Below are 21,119 nucleotides of genomic sequence, written 5' to 3'. Positions count from 1 at the left end.
TTGTGATTAACCATCATGCATCAATAGTTGTCATCATGATCTTTTCATCATTTACATATAAGCTGTTGTGGCCAGAAAAATACGGCACAGTCGCTAGGGAAGCATGAACTTTTGCATCACGTGGTTATAGATCCTTTCATATTTTCTAAAAAAAAAAAATCATAGGACACATGTAGCTAGCTATATATCCTCCCAAACCAATGTACATATGAAGACATTATTTCTTCAGCATAAAAATTTATATAAAGACATTATTTACAAACAAACAAAGGAACGAATAATAAAATGGGTTACAATTTATTGTGTACAAATTAAATTTGATAACTACAATGGGTTTTCATTTTCTGTCAGTTCATCATCAATAGTTCACCATCGAGCACTTGAGCCTCACTTCCACGGGCATCCCGGGCGGAGGGGGTATGCTCCCCATCTTCACCATGGCCCTGGCAAAGTCCTTCACGAACGCCTTGCCATCCTTGCTGTACATCTCCACCAGATGATCCAGCGGCCCACCGCAGCCGTAGAGCGCCTGGTCGGAGGTGAGGAGACCACGCCGCGCGACCAGGTCCTTGTAGTAGGCGTTGTCGAACCTCATCGGTGTCTGCTCGTCGAACGGCACCGCCGCATCGTCACCGGCCTGGCACGTCCGCCGGCGGAGCTCCGCGAAGGAGGGGTCCATGTCGGCGCCGCCCTCGCCGTCGTTTCCGTAGACGCGGTCCTTGTAGTGGAGGCACCGCGCTGTGCCGACGGTGTGCGCGCCCGAGAGCGCGGCCATGTCGCGGGCGTCGAGGCCGTACTCCGCGAACTTGGTGATGAGGCTGGTGACGTTCTCGTGCGGGCTGGGGAGGTCATTCTCCGCGGCATCTCTGTCGGCGCCGCGCGAGTCCTTGCGGCCGAGCTGCACGTTCCACGTCGGGCCGCCAAGCAGGGCGACGGCGTCCCGGGAGGCCAGAGCGAGGATGTCGGCACACGAGACGGTGGCCGGGCAGGAGTGCTCGAGGTGGGACTTGATCTCGTCGATGACGTCGAAGCCGCGAAGCGAGTCGTTGGGCTTGGCGTCCTTCTCGCTCTCGACGAAGGGCGTGGCGTCATCGAGGAGGACCGAGGCGTCGCATCCCTGTGTCGTGTTATTATTCGTTAATCAGTAGTTGTTGGCCATTCCCTTCACGAGTGGAGATTAAAATTAACCGGAAAAGAAACTCGGTGAAGTTGGGACGACGTACGTTGACGAAGCAGTCATGGAAGAAGAGGCGGAGCACGGCGGGGGCAATCGCCTGGTCGGCGGCGACCCTGGACGCCATCACGGCCTGCACGATGCTCTGCGCGCTGGGGCAGCTCTTGTCGTAGTAGCTGACGGAGAGGTGGTGGTGGCCACCGTAGGCGGCGGTGGACGCGAGAATAGTGACGGAGAGGATCAGCGGGACAAACCAACAAGGGATCCTTGACGGCGACATGGCTGTTGACGTGCCGAGATCGATGTGCCGGCCGGCGACGTACGGCCGGGTGATGTATTCTAGTGCGTAGTGATGCTGCAATGGATGATGGGAAGCAGGCGAGGATGGTGAGTGGAGGGTTGCTAGATTTTGCTGGAAGAGTATGCAGGTTGCAATGGATGATGAGTGCCAATGGAGCACGACGAGGCCTGCTTATATACGGAGCGGGTGTCTGTGGGCACGCGCTGCAGCTGCTTCACCGGCCGCCTTCGTGCGTGTACCGGCTCCCGCGCTTCTACTATACGCGTGTGCACGCGCGATCATTCGGCAGGTGTTGGCACGGTCTCTGGTCATCAAGCACGCTCGTGCTTCGTGGCGACGGCGTCAAGACGAAGAAGAGATCGAAGCAGATTATTGCCAAGCGCTTAGGACAAACTAACACGGACGTACTACCTTCTGTGCTTTCACCCAAAAGAAAAATAATCTCGCGTCAAGTGGTCGATCGAAAAGGGTTGAAATGATCCGTTGCTGATTGTGTAGCTCGACCCAATCATTCGCTGACTTCTGATGTGACCCAATCATTGCACAACTTCGGAGTCCGGTGGTTCCTCAGCCGATACGTCCGATAGCTACACCAGGACCTGCTCCTCAGATGCCGCAGCCAGTTGCTCCAGGGCTTTACTCACCAGCGTTGCCAGATACCTCGACGACCTTTCGCACTCCTCCCTCAGCGCTACTTGGCCAATATACTTCAGTTCAGACACCGTCAGCCTCTGTTTCAGCACCAGTGTCAGCCGGTGGGCTAGCCGAGTCTTCAGTCACTCGCCAGCTCTGGTTTTCTTATAGTGAGCTCACTGGTTTGACCACCCCGCCGACGCATGCCCCAGTTGGATCTTTTGACTCAGCTCTTCAGGAAGCAGAGGTTGTCTATGCTCAGACGCAGGCAGAGCAGACTGCCGCACAGACCTTAGCACCCGTATCGCAGTCTGTCTCAGTTGAGGAGTCCTCAGTCGCGCCAGCACTTGCAGCAGTTTCTTCTGAGGCTCCTCCACGTGTTTCAGCCCCATAGGTCACTTCAGAGTCGCAGCCGTCTTCTTCAGCATCCGATCCAGTGACTACAGCTATTCGTGTCTCGACTCCATCTCCTGAGGACACTCCTGCACCCCCTCCAGCTTCTGACGCTTAGTCTTTTTGGTGCTTGACGCCAAAGGAGGGAGAGAGTGGAGAGATGTGAGTCAGGGGGAGCTCTTGGTAGTTAGGCTTTTGGATCTTATGGTGTGCTACTCTCAAGCATCATGTCTACTTTTGTGCATTTGTATATATTGCCTGCTACCGTGGTTGACATGTCCTTGAGTTTAATCCATATCCTTTGCCATGTCTTGTGTTACTTGTGTATGTACTTGCTCGCTTATTTCTTTCTCATACGCGTTGTTGGACTTGATTTGCATGAACTTGGCAAAGCCTTTTCTCTTATTTAAAACAAGTTCATGTACTTCAAGTGTGCCGTGCCTTACATTTCAATTAAAATTATATGTTTTGAGGTTGTGTTGTCATCAATCACAAAAAAAGGTGAGATTGAAAGAGCATATAGGCCCCTAATTTGATTTTGGCGATTAATGACAACATAATCATTGCGACTAACGTTTGTTTTGCAGTGGCAATCTTAAGTTAGTGCAATGATGGGCATTCATGGATGTCTTGGCCCCCATCGTTGTCGTTTTCATTGTATTGGTACAAACGATACGTGCAAGGATTAAGAATAAGCTAGTTCTAAGTGTCGTTTGGCATTGAGCGGCACTTTGAGTAGTTTAGGACTTTGTTTTTCCTTTAGCCGTACAATAAAGGGGGGCAAGGCATAGTAGCTTGACCTAGATAAGCCTAGAGTTAGGTGTGGTGCACACTTGTAAAAACCTAGTACAAGGTAGCTCAAATGAAGTCATGAGAATCAAAGACACGAGTTAGAAACTCAAAGAGTTTGAATTGGACAAGTTAGAAACACAGCAGTTCTTATTTAGCCTGACCGACTAAATCGGTGGTGGGAAGAGGGGGGTCACAATATTAGTCAGTGATACCTGACTCTAACTCAGATGGTTCTGGGTAAACCGATTAATTCGGTGCTCAGTGAAATTGTAATGACCGAATTAGTCGGTGGTACTGTGTCATCAAGAAAGAAGAGTTGGCATCACAGATTAATTCTGTGCTTACAAATATGATGGACCGAATCAGTCGGTGATGACATTGTTCTTTACAAACCTCTATGGTAGACAGTAAGGTTTGGTGAATGTCAATAAATGAGGTGACCGAATCATTCTGTCAACTGTCAGTGGCAGTTTTCTCTGTTCAAAAAGTGATCACCGATTGATTTGATGAGCAAATTTTGCCTGACCGAATCAGTCTGTCAGTGTTGCGTCTGCAGCATAAAGTGCAACGGCTAGTTCTTTGGAGGGGCTCTATATATGTGTGCTATAGCTCCAATGAACCTCTCTTAGCACCGGGAAGCTTTCATACTCACATTTGGTAGTCAAGGGTGAGTGAAGCACTAGAGTGATTTGCAAAGTTCTTAATTGAAGATTAAAGAGAAGATTAGTGCGTAGAGAGTAGCAAGTGTGCATCCACCCTTTCTCTTGGTCTTGTGCAAGTCAAGTGAAGTCTTTGCTTGTTACTCTTGGTGATCGGCATCACCTAGATGGATTGGTGGTGGTGTTCTTGGTGAGCTCTCAAGTAGGAGTCCTGTGAGAAGCCCTAAGAAGGTTGTGCTTGGTTTGGAATCTGCCAATCCGGAGTTGGAGAATGGGTATCCACTAGAGAGCACTTGCTGCTTGTGCGGATCAAGGGGGAGCGATACCCTTGCATGGGTGCTGCAATGAGGACTAGGGGTGAGTGCCGACTCCGATATCTCAAGAAAAAATTCAGCGTTCTAACCCTCTCTTTACTTTCCGCAATTTCAATTCTAGAATTGTCATGCTAGTATAGGGTTGGAACTAGGTTGCAAACCATTGGAACGACTAGAATAGTCACACTTTGTAAGGTTCAGGCATATGGGGTGCTTAGTCTTAGTTGTAGGTTTTAATTTCCGTAAGAAAATTTAGTTAGAGCCTAATTCACCCCCCCTCTTAGGCATCTTGATCCTTTCAATTGGTATCAGAGCCTCATGCTCATTTGGATAGACTTCACCACCTAGAGAAAGATGTCTATCGGGGATGGACCCCCTCCTTTATTAGACGGTGATGATTTTTCCTATTGGAAGATTCATATGGAAACTTATCTAGAAGTCGTCGACCCAGGAGTACATAGGGCTGCCGTGAGTGGTCTTCCCCCATCGTGGACAAAACTAAACCCACTCCCAATGAGGCCAACTATGAAAAATTGAATGCCAAAGCTCGTAATATTCTATTCCCTGGCATTAGGAAAGAAGTGTTCAATAGGGTGCATAGCCACAAGAATGTTAATGATCTTTGGGATAAGTTGGTTGAAATGCATGAGGGATCCAAAGACGAGAGAGAGGAACACCATAAAGTGGTTATGGATAAAATTAATGCTTTTAAGATGCTTCCTCATGAAAATTCTAATCAAATGTTCTCTCGCTTGAATATTCTTGTAGAGGAATTGAATGACCTTGGGCTTTCCAAGATGAGTGACATTGATATCATAAGAAGAATTCTTGGTGCCCTCCCCAACGAGAAGTATGCCAACATTGTCGCATACTTTCATCAAGTTGATCTTGACAAGTACAAGATAGCTCAAATCTTGGGGAAGATTAGTGGTCATGAAATGTATATGGGATTTGTTCATGATGAAGGCACTCCTCTTCCAAGAAAAATGATATTGCATTCAAGGCAACCAAAGAGAAGAAAGTGATCATCAAGAAAGAGTCAAGTGATGATGAAGAAAATGATGATGAAGATGATATTGCTCTACTTGTGAGAAGAAATTTCAAGATGCTCAAGAAGCTTGACAAAAGAGGAGTTAACTTTGACTCCAAGAAGAAAAAGTTCTATACATGTGGCAAGAAGAAGTCAATCAAGTTTATGCCTTGCTACAATTGTGGTGAACTTGGTCATCTTGCTCATCAATGTCCTCTCCCGGACAAGAGAAAGAAGAAGAACAAGAGAAAGAATGATGAGAGTGATGATGATAATGAGAAAGATCACAAGAAGAAGCACTCTAACAAGAACAAGAAGCATGACTAAAGCAATTTTTCAAAGAAAGGCAAGAAGAAAGAAGGCAAGGCATATATTGGTGAATGGATCACCAGTGAAAGCTCCGAAGAATCTTCTTCATCAAGTGAAAGTGAAGATGAAGGTGCTACCGGATTAGCTATCAAGGCATCTCTACCTCCGCCAACTCTATCATCATCTTTATCAAGCTCACATATTTGTCTCATGGCTATGGGTGATAGCAAGGTGAGCACTCATGATGATGATTGTGTCTCTAGTGATAGTGAAAGTGATAGTGAATTTACTCCTCCAACATATGAAGAACTCACTAAGCTTCTGAAGAAATATACTAAGATCATCATGAAGTTAAATGAAAAGCTAGACAAGATTAAGCTAGAAAAGAAAGATCTTGTTAGCAAGAGCAATGAGCATGAAGCAAATGGTACTAAGTGCAAGATTGAGTTAGACAACTTGAAAGTGAGTCATAGTGAGCTTGAATCAAGGTATTCTTTGTTGAAGAAAGAGTTTCAAGATCTCAAAGCTAGTTATAAGAACCTTGAGCTTATCTTTGAAGCTATGTCCAATGATAAGTATGACTTAACAAAGTTGTGAAAGTTGATTGCTCCACCCCTTGTGATGATTTGGTTAATCCCCCAATGAAACCACTCAAGTGTGATCTATGCAATGGCAATGGTGTGGTAGTTGAATCTTGCAATGATGATTTGACTCTAGAGAATGAATTGCTCAAGAGTGAAAATGACAAGCTCATGCAACAAGTAGTTAATCTCAAATCCGGTTACAAGACTCTCTAAAATTGTCATAGACTTCATGTTTCGGTTGTCACTAGAGCTATCAACTATGCAAAGAATGGTCTTGGTTTTCCTTCTCCCAAGTTAGTTGAAGCAAACAAGAATAGGCCCGAAAGACCAAAGATCAAGTATTTCACCAAGTGTGGACAAGATGGTCATTTTGGTTTTGAATGCAAGACACCACCTCCTCCAAAGTTGTCACCTCAACTTAGGCCCATTGCTTTCAATGCTCCTTACTTGCTCCCCAAGATCTCAAATGGCCAAGTAGTAGCAAGGTTTTGTGGTGCTAAGGACAAACTAGGCCATAGAAAATTTGGGTTCCGAAGTCACTAGTTGCTACCGCTCAAGCTCCTCTCATTACCGCTTAAGCTCCTCAAAAGGTTGGGTGGCTAAACCCCAAGCTTGATTGTGTTTTGGATGTAGGTGAACTATAAGACCGGAGGACACCATTGGGTTCTTGATAGTGGTTGCATTCAATATATGACTGGTGATCCCCGGATGTTCACCACATTAGATAAAAATGTACAAGGGCATGAAAAGATTACATTTGGTGATAATTCAAAGGGCAAAGTTGAAGGTTTGGGCAAGATTGATATCTCCAATGATCACTCCATATCCAATGTTCTCTTGGTTGATACTTTGAACTTCAACTTACTGTTCATGTGCCAATTGTGTGATCTTGGTTACAAGGCTACATTCACCAAATGAAGCTTTGGATATCACAATCTCTATTTAGTGGACTTCTCATCAAATGAAGCAAACTTGAGTACTTGTTTATTCACCAAGGTGTCAAAGGGTTGGTTATGGCATAGAAGACTTGCATATGTTGGTATGGGTACTCTCAAGAAAATTTTCAAGAAAGATTTGGTTCTTGGTTTGAAAGATATTGTGTTTGAAAAAGATAAACCATATAGTGCTTGTCAAGCTTGAAAGCAAGTTGCAAACACTCATCCAACCAAGGCATATGTATCAACATCAAGACCACTAGAGCTCCTTCACATGGATTTGTTTGGGCCAACAACATATCTGAGCATTGGTGGAAATCTCTATTGTCTTGTGGTAGTGGAGGACTTCTGTAGATACACATGGGTATTCTTTCTTCATGACAAGACCAAAGTCACTAACACATTCAAGAGGTTTGCCAAGAAAGCTCAAAATGAATACAAAGTCAACTTGGTGAAGATTAGAAGTGACAATGGGAATGAGTTTGACAACACTAACATAGAAGAGTATTGTGATGAAGTTGGGGTCAAGCATGAGTTCTCTGCCACTTATACTCCTCACCAAAATGGTGTTGTAGAAAGAAAGAACCGTAGATTGATCACTTTGGCAAGAACAATGCTAGATGAGTACAATACACATGAGAAGTTTTGGCCGAAGCCATCAACACCGCATGCTATGCTTCAAACCGTCTTTTTCCTCACCGGCTTTTATTGAAGACCCCCTATGAGTTGCTCATTGGGAGAAAGCCCAATATCTCTTATTTTTGGGAGCTTGGTTGCAAATGCAACATCTACAAGAAACGTCAACACATAGGGAAGTTCCAGAAACATTGTGATATTGGTTTTCTTCTTGGTTATTCATTGAAGTCCAAAGCATATAGAGTGTTCAACAATGCCACCGGCTTAGTTGAAGAAACATATGATGTGGAGTTCGATGAATCTAACGGCTCCCAAGGAGCACATGAAAATTGTGATGATGTAGGTAATGAACCATTGAGGGAGGCTATGAAGAACATGCCAATTGGAGATGTCAAGCCAAAAGAAGAAGATGATTATGAAGTACAAGTGATTAATCAACCATCTTCTTCATCCACGGTGCCTCAAGTTGGTAGTGATGAGCAAGCTTGTCAAGATGCAGTGGATGATTCACCACTTCCCCGTGAAGATACTCATGTGTCACAAGATCAAATTGAGGCCCAAGCTCAAGATTTTGACACTCCACAAGCCCCTTAAGGGGTTGAACCTAGAAGACACAATCCAAGAATTCAAGCTCATCCACATGATCTCATCATTGGGAGTCCATCAAGAGGAATCATGACAAGAGATCAAAGCAACAAGCTTCTTTTTGTGAACATCATTCATTATCTCAAGTTTTGAGCCAACAAAAGTAGAAGAAGCTCTTGGTGCTCCGGATTGGATGAATGCCATGCATGAAGAACTCAACAATTTCACCCGCAATGAAGTATGGACTTTGGAAGAAAGACCAAAAGGTGCTAGAGTGATTGGAACCAAATGGGTTTTTCGCAAAAAGCAAGATGATCAAGGTGTGGTTGTTAGAAATAAGGCAGGGCTAGTTGCAAAGGGATTCTCTCAAGTTGAAGGCTTAGATTTGGTGAAACCTTTGCTCCGGTTGCAAGATTGGAAGCCATTCGGATTCTTCTAGCATATGCTTCAAGTCATAATATGAAGCTCTATCAAATGGATGTGAAGAGTGCTTTCTTGAATGGCTATATCAATGAACTAGTCTATGTTGATCAACCACCAGGCTTTGAAGATCCAAGATACCCCAATCATGTGTATAGGTTGTCCAAGGCTCTCTATGATCTCAAACAAGATCCTAGAGTATGGTATGAGCGCCTTAGGGACTTCCTACTTGCAAAAGATTTTAAGATTGGGAAAGTTGACACTACACTATTCACCGAGAAAATTTTTGATGACCTCTTCATTTGCCAAGTCTATGTTGATGATATTATTTTTGGCTCAAAAAGTGAAGACTTTTGCAAAGAGTTTGGTAATATGATGTCAAGGGAATTCCAGATATCTATGATTGGAGAGTTTACATTCTTTCTTTGTTTTCAAGTCATGCAACTTGAAGAAGGGACTTTCATATGTCAAAAAAAATATACCAAAGACCTTCTCAAGCGTTTCAAGATGGATGATTGTAAGCCCATCAAGATTCCAATGGCAACAAATGGACATCTTGATCTAGATGAGGGAGGTAAACCGGTTGACCAAACTTTCTACCATTCTATGATTGGTAGCTTGTTGTACTTGACCGCATCAAGGCCCGATATCATGTTTAGTGTGTGCATGTCTGCTAGATTCCAAGCCAATCCTAAGGAGGTTCACTTAGTTGCCGTGAAAAGAATCCTTAGGTACCTTACGCTCACACCAAGCATTGGCCTTTGGTATCCCAAAAGATGTTGGTAAATTTCAACTCGTTGGCTATTCTGATTTAGATTATGCGGGTTACAATATTGATAGGAAAAGCACCTCCAGAGAGTGCCATTTGCTTGGTAGATCACTAGTATCTTAGACCTCCAAAAAGCAAAATAGTGTTGCGCTTTCAACCGCCGAAGCTAAGTACATAGCCGCCGGTTCTTGTTGTGCTTCAAATCCTTTACATGAAACAAACCCTTCTAGACTATGGTGTAGTTCTAGAAAAGGTATCTTTGTTGTTCGATAATGAGAGTGCGATTAAGCTTGCTAATAACCTGGCTCAACACTCACGCACAAAGCATATTGGTATTCACCATCACTTCCTTAGAGATCATGTTGCTAAGAATGATATCATGCTAGAAGGTATAAGAACGGAAGATCAATTGGTGGATATCTTCACAAAGCCACTAGATGAAGTGAGATTTTGTAAGTTGAGGAATGAGCATAATGTGCTTGACTTCACTAACTTCAACTAACAAGTAATCTAGTGTTGTTGTGCTTGCATTGCATTTGTATCTATGCCATATTCATTTTGTGCTTGTCTAACCCTTGCAAGATAGTGATGAGTTTGGGTTTGGTTAGAGCCATTGGAAACTTGGTTGCTCTAGACATGGGAGAGGCTGTCGGTGTTTGATAGCATCACCACTAGGATTATCATTCCCTAGCAATTGTGCCACAAACGCTGGTGTGGTATTTCTTACATCACAGATAAATCTGCAAGCGCAAGGAATACCGATGTAGCATTTTACCTATGAATAATCTCGAGTGTCGTAATTATATCTCCACGGGGAAGGCGGCGGTTATAAAATAGGTTAGTTGATGATCAATTCTTGTTTGAGTATTCAATTGCATAAACAAGGGTAAGATAATATATGGATAATGAGGTAGTGTGACACACAAGTTACTCAAGCTCAAACTCAAACAAAGACATAGGCAGGGAGAAAGAAAGAAGAAAACTACTCGGGACTTATGTACTTCTATCTAGATATACAGCTTATACTATACACTCATACACATACACATGATTATCCTCACTTGTAGGCTCCCAGGCACTACCAGGAGAACCGCACATGATTGGCAAAGGAGCCACTAGATAACTCGACTACTTTATTGACCTCCTACAGCCAGTACCCGAACGGGGAGGGTTACGCTGGACGGACAGAGCTGTCACCACCTATCACCTACCTCATCAAACCATGGGATAAGACCGCATCCGGCAACACTAATTAACCCAGACACTATATCTACATTAATGAGCGATACTCTAGTATCCCGCGCGGAGCCCCTACCCTCCTGATGGCAGACATCATACTAGAGCAAATATACTAATTATAGCATACATGTCTAACACCGCTGAATATAAACTATGCGAATACATAAATCTAGAAGATAACTCTATTAAAGATATCCGAGAATTACAAAGGAGAGGAAGAGCGAAACCCATACCGAATACTCCTAGGAAATCTTGGAAACCCGAAGAAGAGCTACTTCAGTCTAAACTCCACTATCCTATGAGCTAAGCAAGAGAGGAACTTGAGAGAGAGCAACTTGAGGTGTGTTCTAATTCTACCCTCCCCCCTCCCCTCATATTTATAGGTGTGTCCAAGGGGTGTTGCTGCCGAGCAAATAGCTGAAGCCTTGGAGAACCGATATTGGGGACCAATGGGGAGCTGCCATGTTGAATCTTTAAGTCGGTGGAGCTTGGGTTGGTTCGGCTGAACCACCTGGTTCGGCTGACCCAAGCCTGGCTCCAACTGGCCTGATCTTTGACTGGGTGGCTGAAAGGTGGGCCCTCTGACAAGTGGTGCACGGCTTGGCACTATTCTAAGCCAGTTGCATGTCCTAGTGGGCCCTTTAATCCATGTGAGGCTGAACGGCATGTTCTGATTGGTTGATAGTTTTTTCCTTTGATTCAAGGTTGTGTTTTCTCTCTATTTCTGCTGAACTTTCTGCATAGCACTATTTTCCAAGGGACATGTGGAAATGACATTATTCTAAATAAATATGCGTGTAAGAAATATTAGTTCTCCCAATTTTCTAATCATATTGATGGTCAAAATTGGTCTGTTATGAGCATCAACAAGATCCCACAAGCTGTCCAGGACATTTAGGTTGTTGATCAGAAAATTGTTATTACTCACTACCTGTCATTGTCATGTCTTGCAGCTAAGATGATCTTCATGAGGCTGAATAGATTGGAATGGGTACCCTGCATTTGTTACCTTAATCATCCGTGGGGCTTATTAGCTTCTCCTTGTCTTGAGCTGTTGAGAGTTAGAATGGTTGTTGGAGCAAGACTTACCTCTTCTTCGTTCAACACTTTATCTGGAGGTTTTCTCTTGAATTTTGTAAATCAAGACCAAGTTCCTCGAATGAATCTCTCTGATCGCTCAATGTGTATGAATCCTTACCAGGGCATTTCTTTCCTTTCTCAAATCTAAAGCTTTTGTGGAGATTAAGATGTGGGGAGGATAAGGTGTACCTGCATCTCATATATTGCAAAGATAAAGAGTGGATCCATGGAGAAACAAGACATAAAACAAGATCAAGATATGCATGTGCGTGGATGGATGATGGTATGATTGCTCCTTTTTATGATGTCTCCCTCCTCTTATTTTATTTTGAATATGGTAACCCCTCCTCCCTCTCTTCTCTTTTTTTGGTCATGCTTCTGGGTATGCCTTTCTTTTTCTTTTTCTTTTGGGATAACCATAACTTCATTATTTTTTTCAGGAATACTTGGAGGGAGGTCACACAATACATGGACCATTTAATTGGTGGATGGATGGAGTGTGCTAATTCCCGGTGTAGGAATTTCGCAATGGATGCGGTGTGTGCGTGATCTTGATCAAGAGAATATGAAAAGCATCTCACGAGGGTCACGACAATTTGGCAAAGCTCAATGAAATAGCAAGTAACATATGTGTAGGATTTTCAATGTAACTGGCATATGGCTCTGGTAGGACTTTTAGCATCATTAAGGAACTTGTCTTTTCCTTTTTAATTTTGAAAACAAAGACTCCAGATATCATGTCGTACTTAGAAAGAGATTGTAAAGCTCCTTCTACCATATCTATGCACACAACATCCTAGACATGAATGAAGCATGTGCAACCCACAAGATTTTCAGGTTCATGGCAAAGGTTTAAACAGCCAACAAACTCAAACTTAGGAAAACATTATGCTTGAGACTAGGCAAAACAAACAAGCACAAACATGGCAATTGTTCATCCTTTCAACTTAGGAAGACTAAGTATTCTTACCGCGCATATGAAAGGGAAATTTAAGCAGAAAATATTTTTGTTGTTTTTGTGGTTTTTATTTTTATTGAAAGTAGTAAAACTACAGTTCACTTGGTGGAGATCCTCCCCCAAGCTAGCTCTTGGTTTAAGGTCTGATGAGCAGGACCCTCTCCATACTTGTTTAACTCGAGGTCCATTCATCCATAACTGGAGAGGAGGTTGAGGACTACGACATCTTCTTCAACTTCCACACCTTCTTCTTCTTCTTTGATTTAGGTGGCGTGGGTGTTAGGTCACCGGATTGGAGCCATGGTTTTGCCCACAACCCGTTTCCTTCATGGTCTTGATGAATCAGGTACATATGTTCTTCCTTGGTTTGGAACCTGAACATCATCTTCTTGCCCATAATGCGGAGGTGAACCTTTCCCGCCCCGACATCGATCCTGGTCTGGGCATCTCTTATGAATGGTCGCCCAAGAATGAGCGATATTCCTAAGTCACCCTCCATGTCAAGAACCACGAAGTCCACAAGGATAAAGGAATACTTGACTTGTACTAGGAAATTCTTTACTATTCCCTCAGGGTACCGGATCGTCGAGTCGGCAAGATGCACACACATGCAGGTTGGGGAAAGAGCAATATAACCAAGATTTTCGAATGTCACCTTGGGCATTATGTTAACGCTTGCTCCAAGATTGCAAAGGGCTTGCTTGAAGTGGCAATCATAGATCAAGCAATTGATCACTGGATACCCTGGATCTTCTATCCTTGCTGCTGCCAATCTACCTTGTCGGTCTCTTCTGGAGCGTGCGAGCTTCTCTGCATAGTTAGTAAAGGATATACCTTGTGATGACTTACCCCATTTGGTGGTCACCGCATTAACACTTTCTAGGGAGGCTTCGGGTTGCGCCGGAATCTTCCCTGTTTCAACAGAGGGAACAGCAGCAGCTAGCTGAGCTAGTTGAGTTTCAAACATCTTGTTGAAGCTCAGCTGGTTCTTGATGGCAGAGGAGATGCCATCCATCTTTGCTTGAATGGTCTCCAAGGATTTGTCGTTGGCGGCAAGCTTCTTTTGCAGTGATTCATTGACTTTTGCTTGGCTGAGGACAAGATCCCTCAAAGAAGGTTGGTTAGGATTAAGCGAATTTGAATTACCATTACCTCCTTGGTAGTACGGGTGCGACTGATTCCACCCCTGACCTCCTCGTGAACAAAACCTGAGGTTGTTGTTGTTCATGTACATGACGTCCTCATGGGTTTTGGGGCAGTCATTCCTCATGGGTTATGCGAGCATCTAAGGCTTGAAGTGCTTGCATTTGAGCCTTGTCTTGAGGACGTTCCTCTATCTTCTTGAGGAGGAGTTCAAGCTTAGTGGCTAGCATATCCATCTCCTTGATGGTGTGCATGCCCCACTGGCATGGTTGGAGATGTTCATCATTCCAACCTTGGTTGGGCACCATCTTCTTGATCAAAGTTTTGGCCCTGTCAATGGCTAACGAGAAGAAAGCACCACCTGCAGCAGCGTCGATGTGGTCACGGGCTTTTGGAGTCAGCCCGTTGTAGAAGTTCTTAAGAATAAGCCAACCTTCCATCCCGTGGTGAGGATACGCAAGGATATAGTCTTGTAGTCTGTCCCATGCTTCAGATATTGATTCATTTGACGCATGCTGAAATCCAGAAATTCTTCCACGGAGGGCATTGGTTTTACCCACCAGAAAGAATTTAGCGAGGAATGCCTTGGTACATTTCTCCCATGAGTCCACTGCACTTCTGTTGGCATAAAACCACTACTTCGCATTCCGCAGAAGAGAAAACGGAAATAGACGGAGTCAGATTGCATCCTGAGTGACTCCCTTGATAACAAAAGTACTACAGAGTTCCAGGAATTGTTGGAGATGTGCGCTGGCATCCTCATTAGCCTTGCCACGGAATGGGCTGGCCTGCACCATCATAATGAGACCCATCTTGATCTTGAAATTTTCATCTCCAGTGTTGACGGATGGCCCGATTGGGACATTATCAGCGGAGGGAGCAGAGAATTCATGGAGCGTCTTTTGGGCCATGGCGTTGGAGGAGGACAGAGCAATAATTTCTGTTTCGGCTGTCGAGAGTGATATCTAAGGAGGTATGACACGAGGTCAAACTCTTCTCAAAAGTGACCCCCTGAGTGAAATTTTGCGGCAGATCGATACTAGTCATACACTTTCCTATTTTTACGTAAAAGAGAAAACAAAGCCAAGTTAGCCTGTTTAAACAATGAATACCAACTAAGAGGTTAATCAATAACTTTATCTATTCTTTCAAACAGTGCCTTCCCCGGCAACGGCTCCAAAAATGCTTGTTAGCGTTTGATAGTGTCACCACTAGGATCATCATTCCCTAGAAATGGTGCCACAAAAGCCGGTGTGGTATTTCCTACATCACAGATAAATCTGCAAGCGCACGGAATACTACTGTCACAGGTAAATCCGCAAGAGCACGAAATACTGCTGTAGCATTTTACCTGTGAGTAATCTCGGGCGTCGTATTTATATCTTTGCAGGGAAGGTGGCGGTTATAGAATAGGTGAGTTGATGATCAATTCTTGGTTGAGTATTCAATTGCATAAACATGGGTAAGATAATATATGGATAATGAAGTAGTGTGCTACACAAGTTACTCAAGCTCAAACTCAAGCAAAAACATAGGCAGGGAGAAAGGAAGAAGAAAGCTACTCGGGACTTATGTACTTCTATCTAGATATATAGCTTATACTATACACTCGTACACATGCACATAATTATCCTCAGCTCTAGACTCCCATGCACTACCGGGAGAACCGCACACAACTAGCAGAGGAGCCACCAAACAACTAGGCTACTTTATGGACCTCCTACAGCCAATACCCGAATGGGGAGGGTTACGCTGAACGGATAAGATTGTCACCACCTGCCTCCTAGCTCATCAAACCACGGGATAGGACCGCATCCGGCAACACTAATTAAGCCAGACACCATGTTTACATTAATAAGCGATACTCTAGTATCCCGCACGGAGCCCCCACCCTCCGGATGGACAAATGTCACACTAGAGCAAACAGACGAATACCGGAACCATTGCCGAGGCACTAGATTTACTCTTCTAATCATGCAAGGTATAAGGTACAAGTATAAACTAATCATAGCATACATATCTGGCACCGTAGAATATAAGAATATATAAATCTAGAAGATAACTCTATTAAAGATATTCAAGAATTACAAAGAAGAGGAAGAGCAAAACCCATACAGAATACTCCTAGGCAACCTCGGGAACTCGAAGAAGAGCTACTTCAGTCTAAACTCAACTATCCTATGAGCTAAGCAAGAGAGGAATTTGAGAGAGAGCAACTTGAGGTGTGTTCTAATTCTACCCGCTCCCCTCATAATTATAGGTGTGTCCAAGGGGTGTTGCTGCCATACAAACAGCTGAAGCCTTAGAAAACCGACATTAGGGATCAATGGGGAGCTGCCTCGTTGAAGCTTTAAGTAGGTGGAGCTTGGGCTGGTTCGGCCAAACCGGTGGTTCGGCCGACCCAAGCCTGGCTCCAACCGGCCTGATTTTTGGCTGGGTGGCTGACAGGTGGGCCCTCTGACCAGTGGTGCATGGCTTGGCATTGTCCTAAGGCAGTTGCATGTCCTGGTGGGTCATTTGATCCATGTGAGGCTGTCCGGCACATGCTGATTGGTCGATAGTTTTCGCCTTGGATTCAAGGGTGTGTTTTCCCTCCATTTCTGCTCAATTTTCTGCACAACACTATTTTCCAAGGGTCACGTGCAAATGACATTATTCTAAATAAATATGCGTGTAAGAGATGTTAGTTCTTCCAATGTTCTGATCATATTGACGGTGGAAAATGGTCCGTAATGAGCATCAACGGAGGCTCATCATGTATAAGCTTGCAAGGGGCTCAAACTTGACAAGATAGATTTAATTTATGTCTTAAATTCTTGTCTTGCATTTGCATGCATATGCATGGTTGTTGTTTCAAGTTGTTTCATTCTTATTTGGTTGTGGCACGCATTTAGTGTAGCTTTATTTATCTTTGACAATCTCTGAAACTCCTAAGTGTGTGGTGCCCTCCTATGACTTTGCTTTTGGTTTTCCATTGCAAAATTATCTATTTAGCTTAAAGCATCTATTGAAAATATTTTAAAATGAGGGTTTGAGAGAGGTTCGTTTGGGTCAAGTCCAAGATGTGTTTTTTGGTTTTATTTGGACGCTTGAACTTGAAATAAGAAAATTCCGCGAAAAGATTCCATCTCAAAATCAATTCTGAAGGTCACTGACGCATTAGACCGAAGCTTTTTTTAGTTAGCCTAGGATTAGTTGGTCACTCTATGTTTCAAACAGTTTAGAGTCTATCGGTGACCAATTAATACTGTCCTCGCCGAAGGACAATGACCGGACTAATTGGTGCTCTTGTGCTTAGTTTCATTCTTCTCTGGAATGACGAAATCATTCGGTCGCTCCTTGATGATCTGGACCGAACTAATCTATGTCCCTGTGCGTTCTTCTACATCTCTCTGGATTGACGGATTGATTCGGTGATGGCTAATTGTACATGACAGAATCCATCGGTCGACCGTGCTCGGTGGCATTCATATCTCCCTAACCTGACCGACACATTCGGTCCTTGCTATTGAATGACACCCGAATTAATCTGTGATCCTGTAGCCGGATATACGTTTTTCCAAATTCCCTTCTGACCGTCTAATCCAGTGCCGAGCACAACAATGGACCGAATCAGTCGGGCATTTGGGCATAGGAATAGTTTTTCCCTTGTCTGTCTTGTGGGCCCGGCAGCTCCTTCGTTCTCGCGCACGGTCTGTTCCTCATCCGCCCGACGGCTCTCGCCTCCGCTCCCGTCGCCGTGCGCCCTCGCCCGCACCGCAGCGCCTCTGCCGCCGCGCACATCCAACCGCCGCAGCTCCCTAGCGCGCGCCACCGCCACGCCTGCGCGCCCCGCCGCTCGTGCCGCGCGCAACCGCGTTGCGCCCGCGCCGCCGCCGTCACATCCACACCCACGCGCCACCGCAGCTCCGTGCGCCTCCGCCTCCGCACCCACGCACCTGCGCCGCCACGTCCGGTGCGCCGCCACCCGCGCGCCTGTGCTGTTCTGCTAGCGCCGCCGACGACCCTGTGATCCTGCACTGCCGCCTCCCGGCCAGCGCCCGCAAGTGTTCGAGTTTTTGCCCCTAAGCGCCTGTTGTTCCCCTGTGCTGTGGTGAGCTTCTCCTCTTCTTGTGTTCTGTCCACAGCTCCTAGGTTTCACTTTGCACTTGCTCTCAACTGTTCACATGCTTTTTCACATACCTACCTAGGAGCACGTCCGCACTCCTACACACGCACGCTGTTCGATCTCGTTTCACTTGCACATCCTTACACGTAGCGCTTGCTCGTGCACTTTCACACGTACATCTCCCTCACACGCACTTGCCTTATCTATCTTAGGGTGTACTCGCATCCGAGCTCACACCTCACTCATCCTTTCTATAGGTCTCGCTCTCTAGATATATGCTTATTAAAATCAATATTCCTTTCTACTTCTATGCGTGCAGGGTGTTCTCGGTCTGCGTGTCAGTGGCAGTATGGGTGTCAGTTAAGATCAGTTTCAGTGGCGGTTGCTTGAGGCCAAAGCCTCGACGAGGACAGTCTTGCTTTGTGTCTATTGCTTGCGACAGTTGTTCAGTGACACTTGGCAGTATGATGTTCAGGGCAGTAGTGGTGGTGCAGGTGGTGGCGATGATCCACGCAGCTTTTCGTGGGAAGCTAAGGGCAAGGCAGTTGCTCAGCAGTCGCAGAAGAAGAAAAAGAAGAAGCTCCCTCGTGGTCATCCAGATGACCAGGTGTTGACGTTCCTCGTTAATTCTGAGCCTGCATGCGTTTTATTTAATTCTGAAGCATTACATGCATTTATTACCTTGATCGTGGTAAAGCATAATCTGCCTATGTGCTTTATGAAGCAAAGTCTCCTAGTTAGTTCTCCGGATAAAGAGTTGAAAGCTAGTCACTTATGCCCGCGGGTCAGTACGAACATTATGGGAGTAGAATTTCTAGCCAATCTAATAGTCCTAAAGTTCAGTAGCATTGATGTGATCCTTGGAATGAATTGGTTAGCTGGATGTGATGGTAGTATTCAATGTCGCAAGAGGTCAGTGCTCTTAACCAGCCCACAAGGGGACGAGGTAGAATTTGTGGCTGCTGCTTTGCTTTACCCAAGGGAGTAGGAACCGTGAATCAAATGAAGGGAATGCTTTTAGAAATTATCAAGGTTGTATGTGAGTATCCCGGCACTTTCCCGGAGGATTTACCAGGTATGCCACTTGATCGTGAAATCGAGTTCAGTATTGATCTTTTACCTGGCACTGCATCTATTTCTTATAGATCCTATAGAATGGATGTTAAGGATGTGAGTGAATTGAAGAAACAAAAAGAAGAATTGTTAGCTAAGTGATTCATCCGTCCTAGCTCATCATCTTGGGGAGCGCCCGTTATCTTTGTTGATAAAAAGGATGGCACTAGAAGAATGTGCGTGGATTATAGGTCACTTAATGACTTAACAATCAACAACAAATATCCATTACCCAGAATCGAAGATCTGTTTGATTAGATGAGAGGTGCTAAAGTCTTCTACAAAATCGATTTGAGATTAGGCTATCACCAGTTAAGAATCCGACTGGAAGATATTCCCAAAACAGCGTTCACAACTAGATACGGCCTGTATGAGTTCATAGTAATGTCGTTTGGGTTGACAAACCCACCAGCATACTTCATGTACTTGATGAACAGGGTATTTATGGAATACCTCAACAAGTTTGTGGTGACGTTCATAGATGATATCTTGGTATTTTCCTAAAATGAAGAAGAACACGAAGAGCACCTTGAGAATAGTGTTACAGAAGCTTAGAGAAAATCAGCTGTACGCCAAATTGAGTAAGTGTGGTTTTTGGTTGAAAGAAGTTTCCTTCCTTGGGCATGTCATCACAGATGGAGGAGATGCAGTAGACCCAAGTAAATATCAGGATGTTCTGAATTGGAATGCGCCCAAGACTGTGTCCGAAATCAGAAGTTTTCTTGGACTCACAGATTACTACCGTAGATTTATTGAAGGATTCTCGAAAATTGTAAAACCCCTCACTTCTTTATTGGAAAAAGGAAAAGAAATCGAATGGGGTGTCGCATGCCAGACCTGTTTTGAAGAGCTGAAAACAAGGCTGAAAACAAGGCTAATTATAGCCCCAATGATGATAATGCCCGATATCCACAAAGGGTTCGACGTTTATTGTGATGCGTCACGTCTAGGTCTCGGATGTGTGCTGATGCAAGATGGCAAAGTGGTAGCTTATGCCTCGAGACAATTGAGTAAGCATGAGCAAAACTATCCTACTCATGATTTGGAATTAGCTACCGTTGTACACGCGTTGAAGATTTGGAGACACTATGTGATCAGGAATAAATGTCAAATATTCACTGATCACAAAAGTCTGAAGTATATACTCACTCAAAGGGGTCTTAATCCGAGACAATGCAGATGGCTAGAGTTGGCCAAGGATTATGATTTGGATATTCAGTATCATCCCGGCAAAGCAAATATTGTGGCAGATGCCCTAAGTCGAAAAAGTCAAGCTAATATGGCTATAGCCCGTTTGATACCTCAAGAATTGTGTTGGGAAATGGAACGACTGAATTTAGGGATCATTTACCATACTGAAGCAGGGACCATGGAAATTGAACCTACACTAGAACAAGAGATCAGGAAAGGGCAATTGACAGATGCTAAGATCAAAGAAATCAAGACTCTTATTGGTTTAAGGAAAGCCCTAGATTCCACGGAAGATGAACAAGGAACTATTTGGTTCAGAAAAAGGATCTGTGTACCTGACATTGACCATCTTCGTGAACTCATTCTGAAGGAAGCACATGATTTAGCCTATTCAATTCACCCTGATAGTACCAAAATGTACCAAGATTTCAAAGACAAGTACTGGTGGTATGGTTTCAAAAGAGATGTAGCAACCCACCTTGCTTTGTGTGACATATGCCAGAAAGTAAAGGCAGAACACCAAAGGCCAGCAGGTTTACTCCAGCCATTGAAAGTACCCGAATGAAAATGGGAAGAGATTGGTATGGATTTTATCGTAGGGTTACCTCACACTCGTGATGGCTACGATTCCATATGGGTTATTGTGGACAGATTGACGAAAATTGCTCATTTCATACCAGTCAAAACAACTTATACCAGAGCCAAGCTAGCAGACTTATACATGTCACGGATTGTGTGTCTAAATGGTGTTCC

At 44.4% G+C, this 21,119-nt stretch overlaps 2 protein-coding genes and 1 non-coding gene across 3 annotated transcripts; 2 read left to right on the top strand and 1 right to left on the bottom strand.

Annotated features, from left to right (window-relative positions):
• Positions 1–295: 295 nt before the first annotated feature.
• On the bottom strand, positions 296–1,589 carry LOC112891036 (peroxidase P7-like). The gene is made up of 2 exons (XM_025957930.1): positions 1,224–1,589; positions 296–1,117 (listed from the first exon to the last, which is right to left on the bottom strand). The coding sequence occupies exons 1-2, from the start codon at positions 1,452–1,454 to the stop codon at positions 359–361; spliced, it is 990 nt and encodes a 329-aa protein (XP_025813715.1). The 5' UTR covers positions 1,455–1,589; the 3' UTR covers positions 296–358.
• A 3,474-nt stretch (positions 1,590–5,063) lies between these two features.
• On the top strand, positions 5,064–5,623 carry LOC112890363 (protein PXR1-like). Its single transcript, XM_025957266.1, has 2 exons — positions 5,064–5,116; positions 5,233–5,623. Exons 1-2 carry the CDS (start codon positions 5,064–5,066, stop codon positions 5,621–5,623), a joined length of 444 nt encoding a protein of 147 aa, XP_025813051.1.
• An 8,769-nt stretch (positions 5,624–14,392) lies between these two features.
• Positions 14,393–14,499, top strand: LOC112891285. Its single transcript, XR_003228506.1, has one exon. It is a non-coding gene; the product is annotated as a small nucleolar RNA R71 (small nucleolar RNA).
• Positions 14,500–21,119: the final 6,620 nt, after the last annotated feature.

This window comes from Panicum hallii, chromosome 4 (assembly GCF_002211085.1).
Source record: "Panicum hallii strain FIL2 chromosome 4, PHallii_v3.1, whole genome shotgun sequence".
Classification (NCBI taxonomy): domain Eukaryota; kingdom Viridiplantae; phylum Streptophyta; class Magnoliopsida; order Poales; family Poaceae; genus Panicum; species Panicum hallii.
This window is presented reverse-complemented; position numbering and strand designations above follow the sequence as displayed.

Coding starts and splice junctions, on each gene's coding strand:
- LOC112890363 (XM_025957266.1), top strand. CDS start 5,064: ATGAGTGACATTGATATCATAAGAAGAATTCTTGGTGCCCTCCCCAAC. Junction 5,117..5,232: donor GGTGCCCTCCCCAACGAGAA/GTATGCCAACAT, acceptor TTCATGATGAAG/GCACTCCTCTTCCAAGAAAA.
- LOC112891036 (XM_025957930.1), bottom strand. CDS start 1,454: ATGTCGCCGTCAAGGATCCCTTGTTGGTTTGTCCCGCTGATCCTCTCC. Junction 1,118..1,223: donor TCCATGACTGCTTCGTCAAC/GTACGTCGTCCC, acceptor AACACGACACAG/GGATGCGACGCCTCGGTCCT.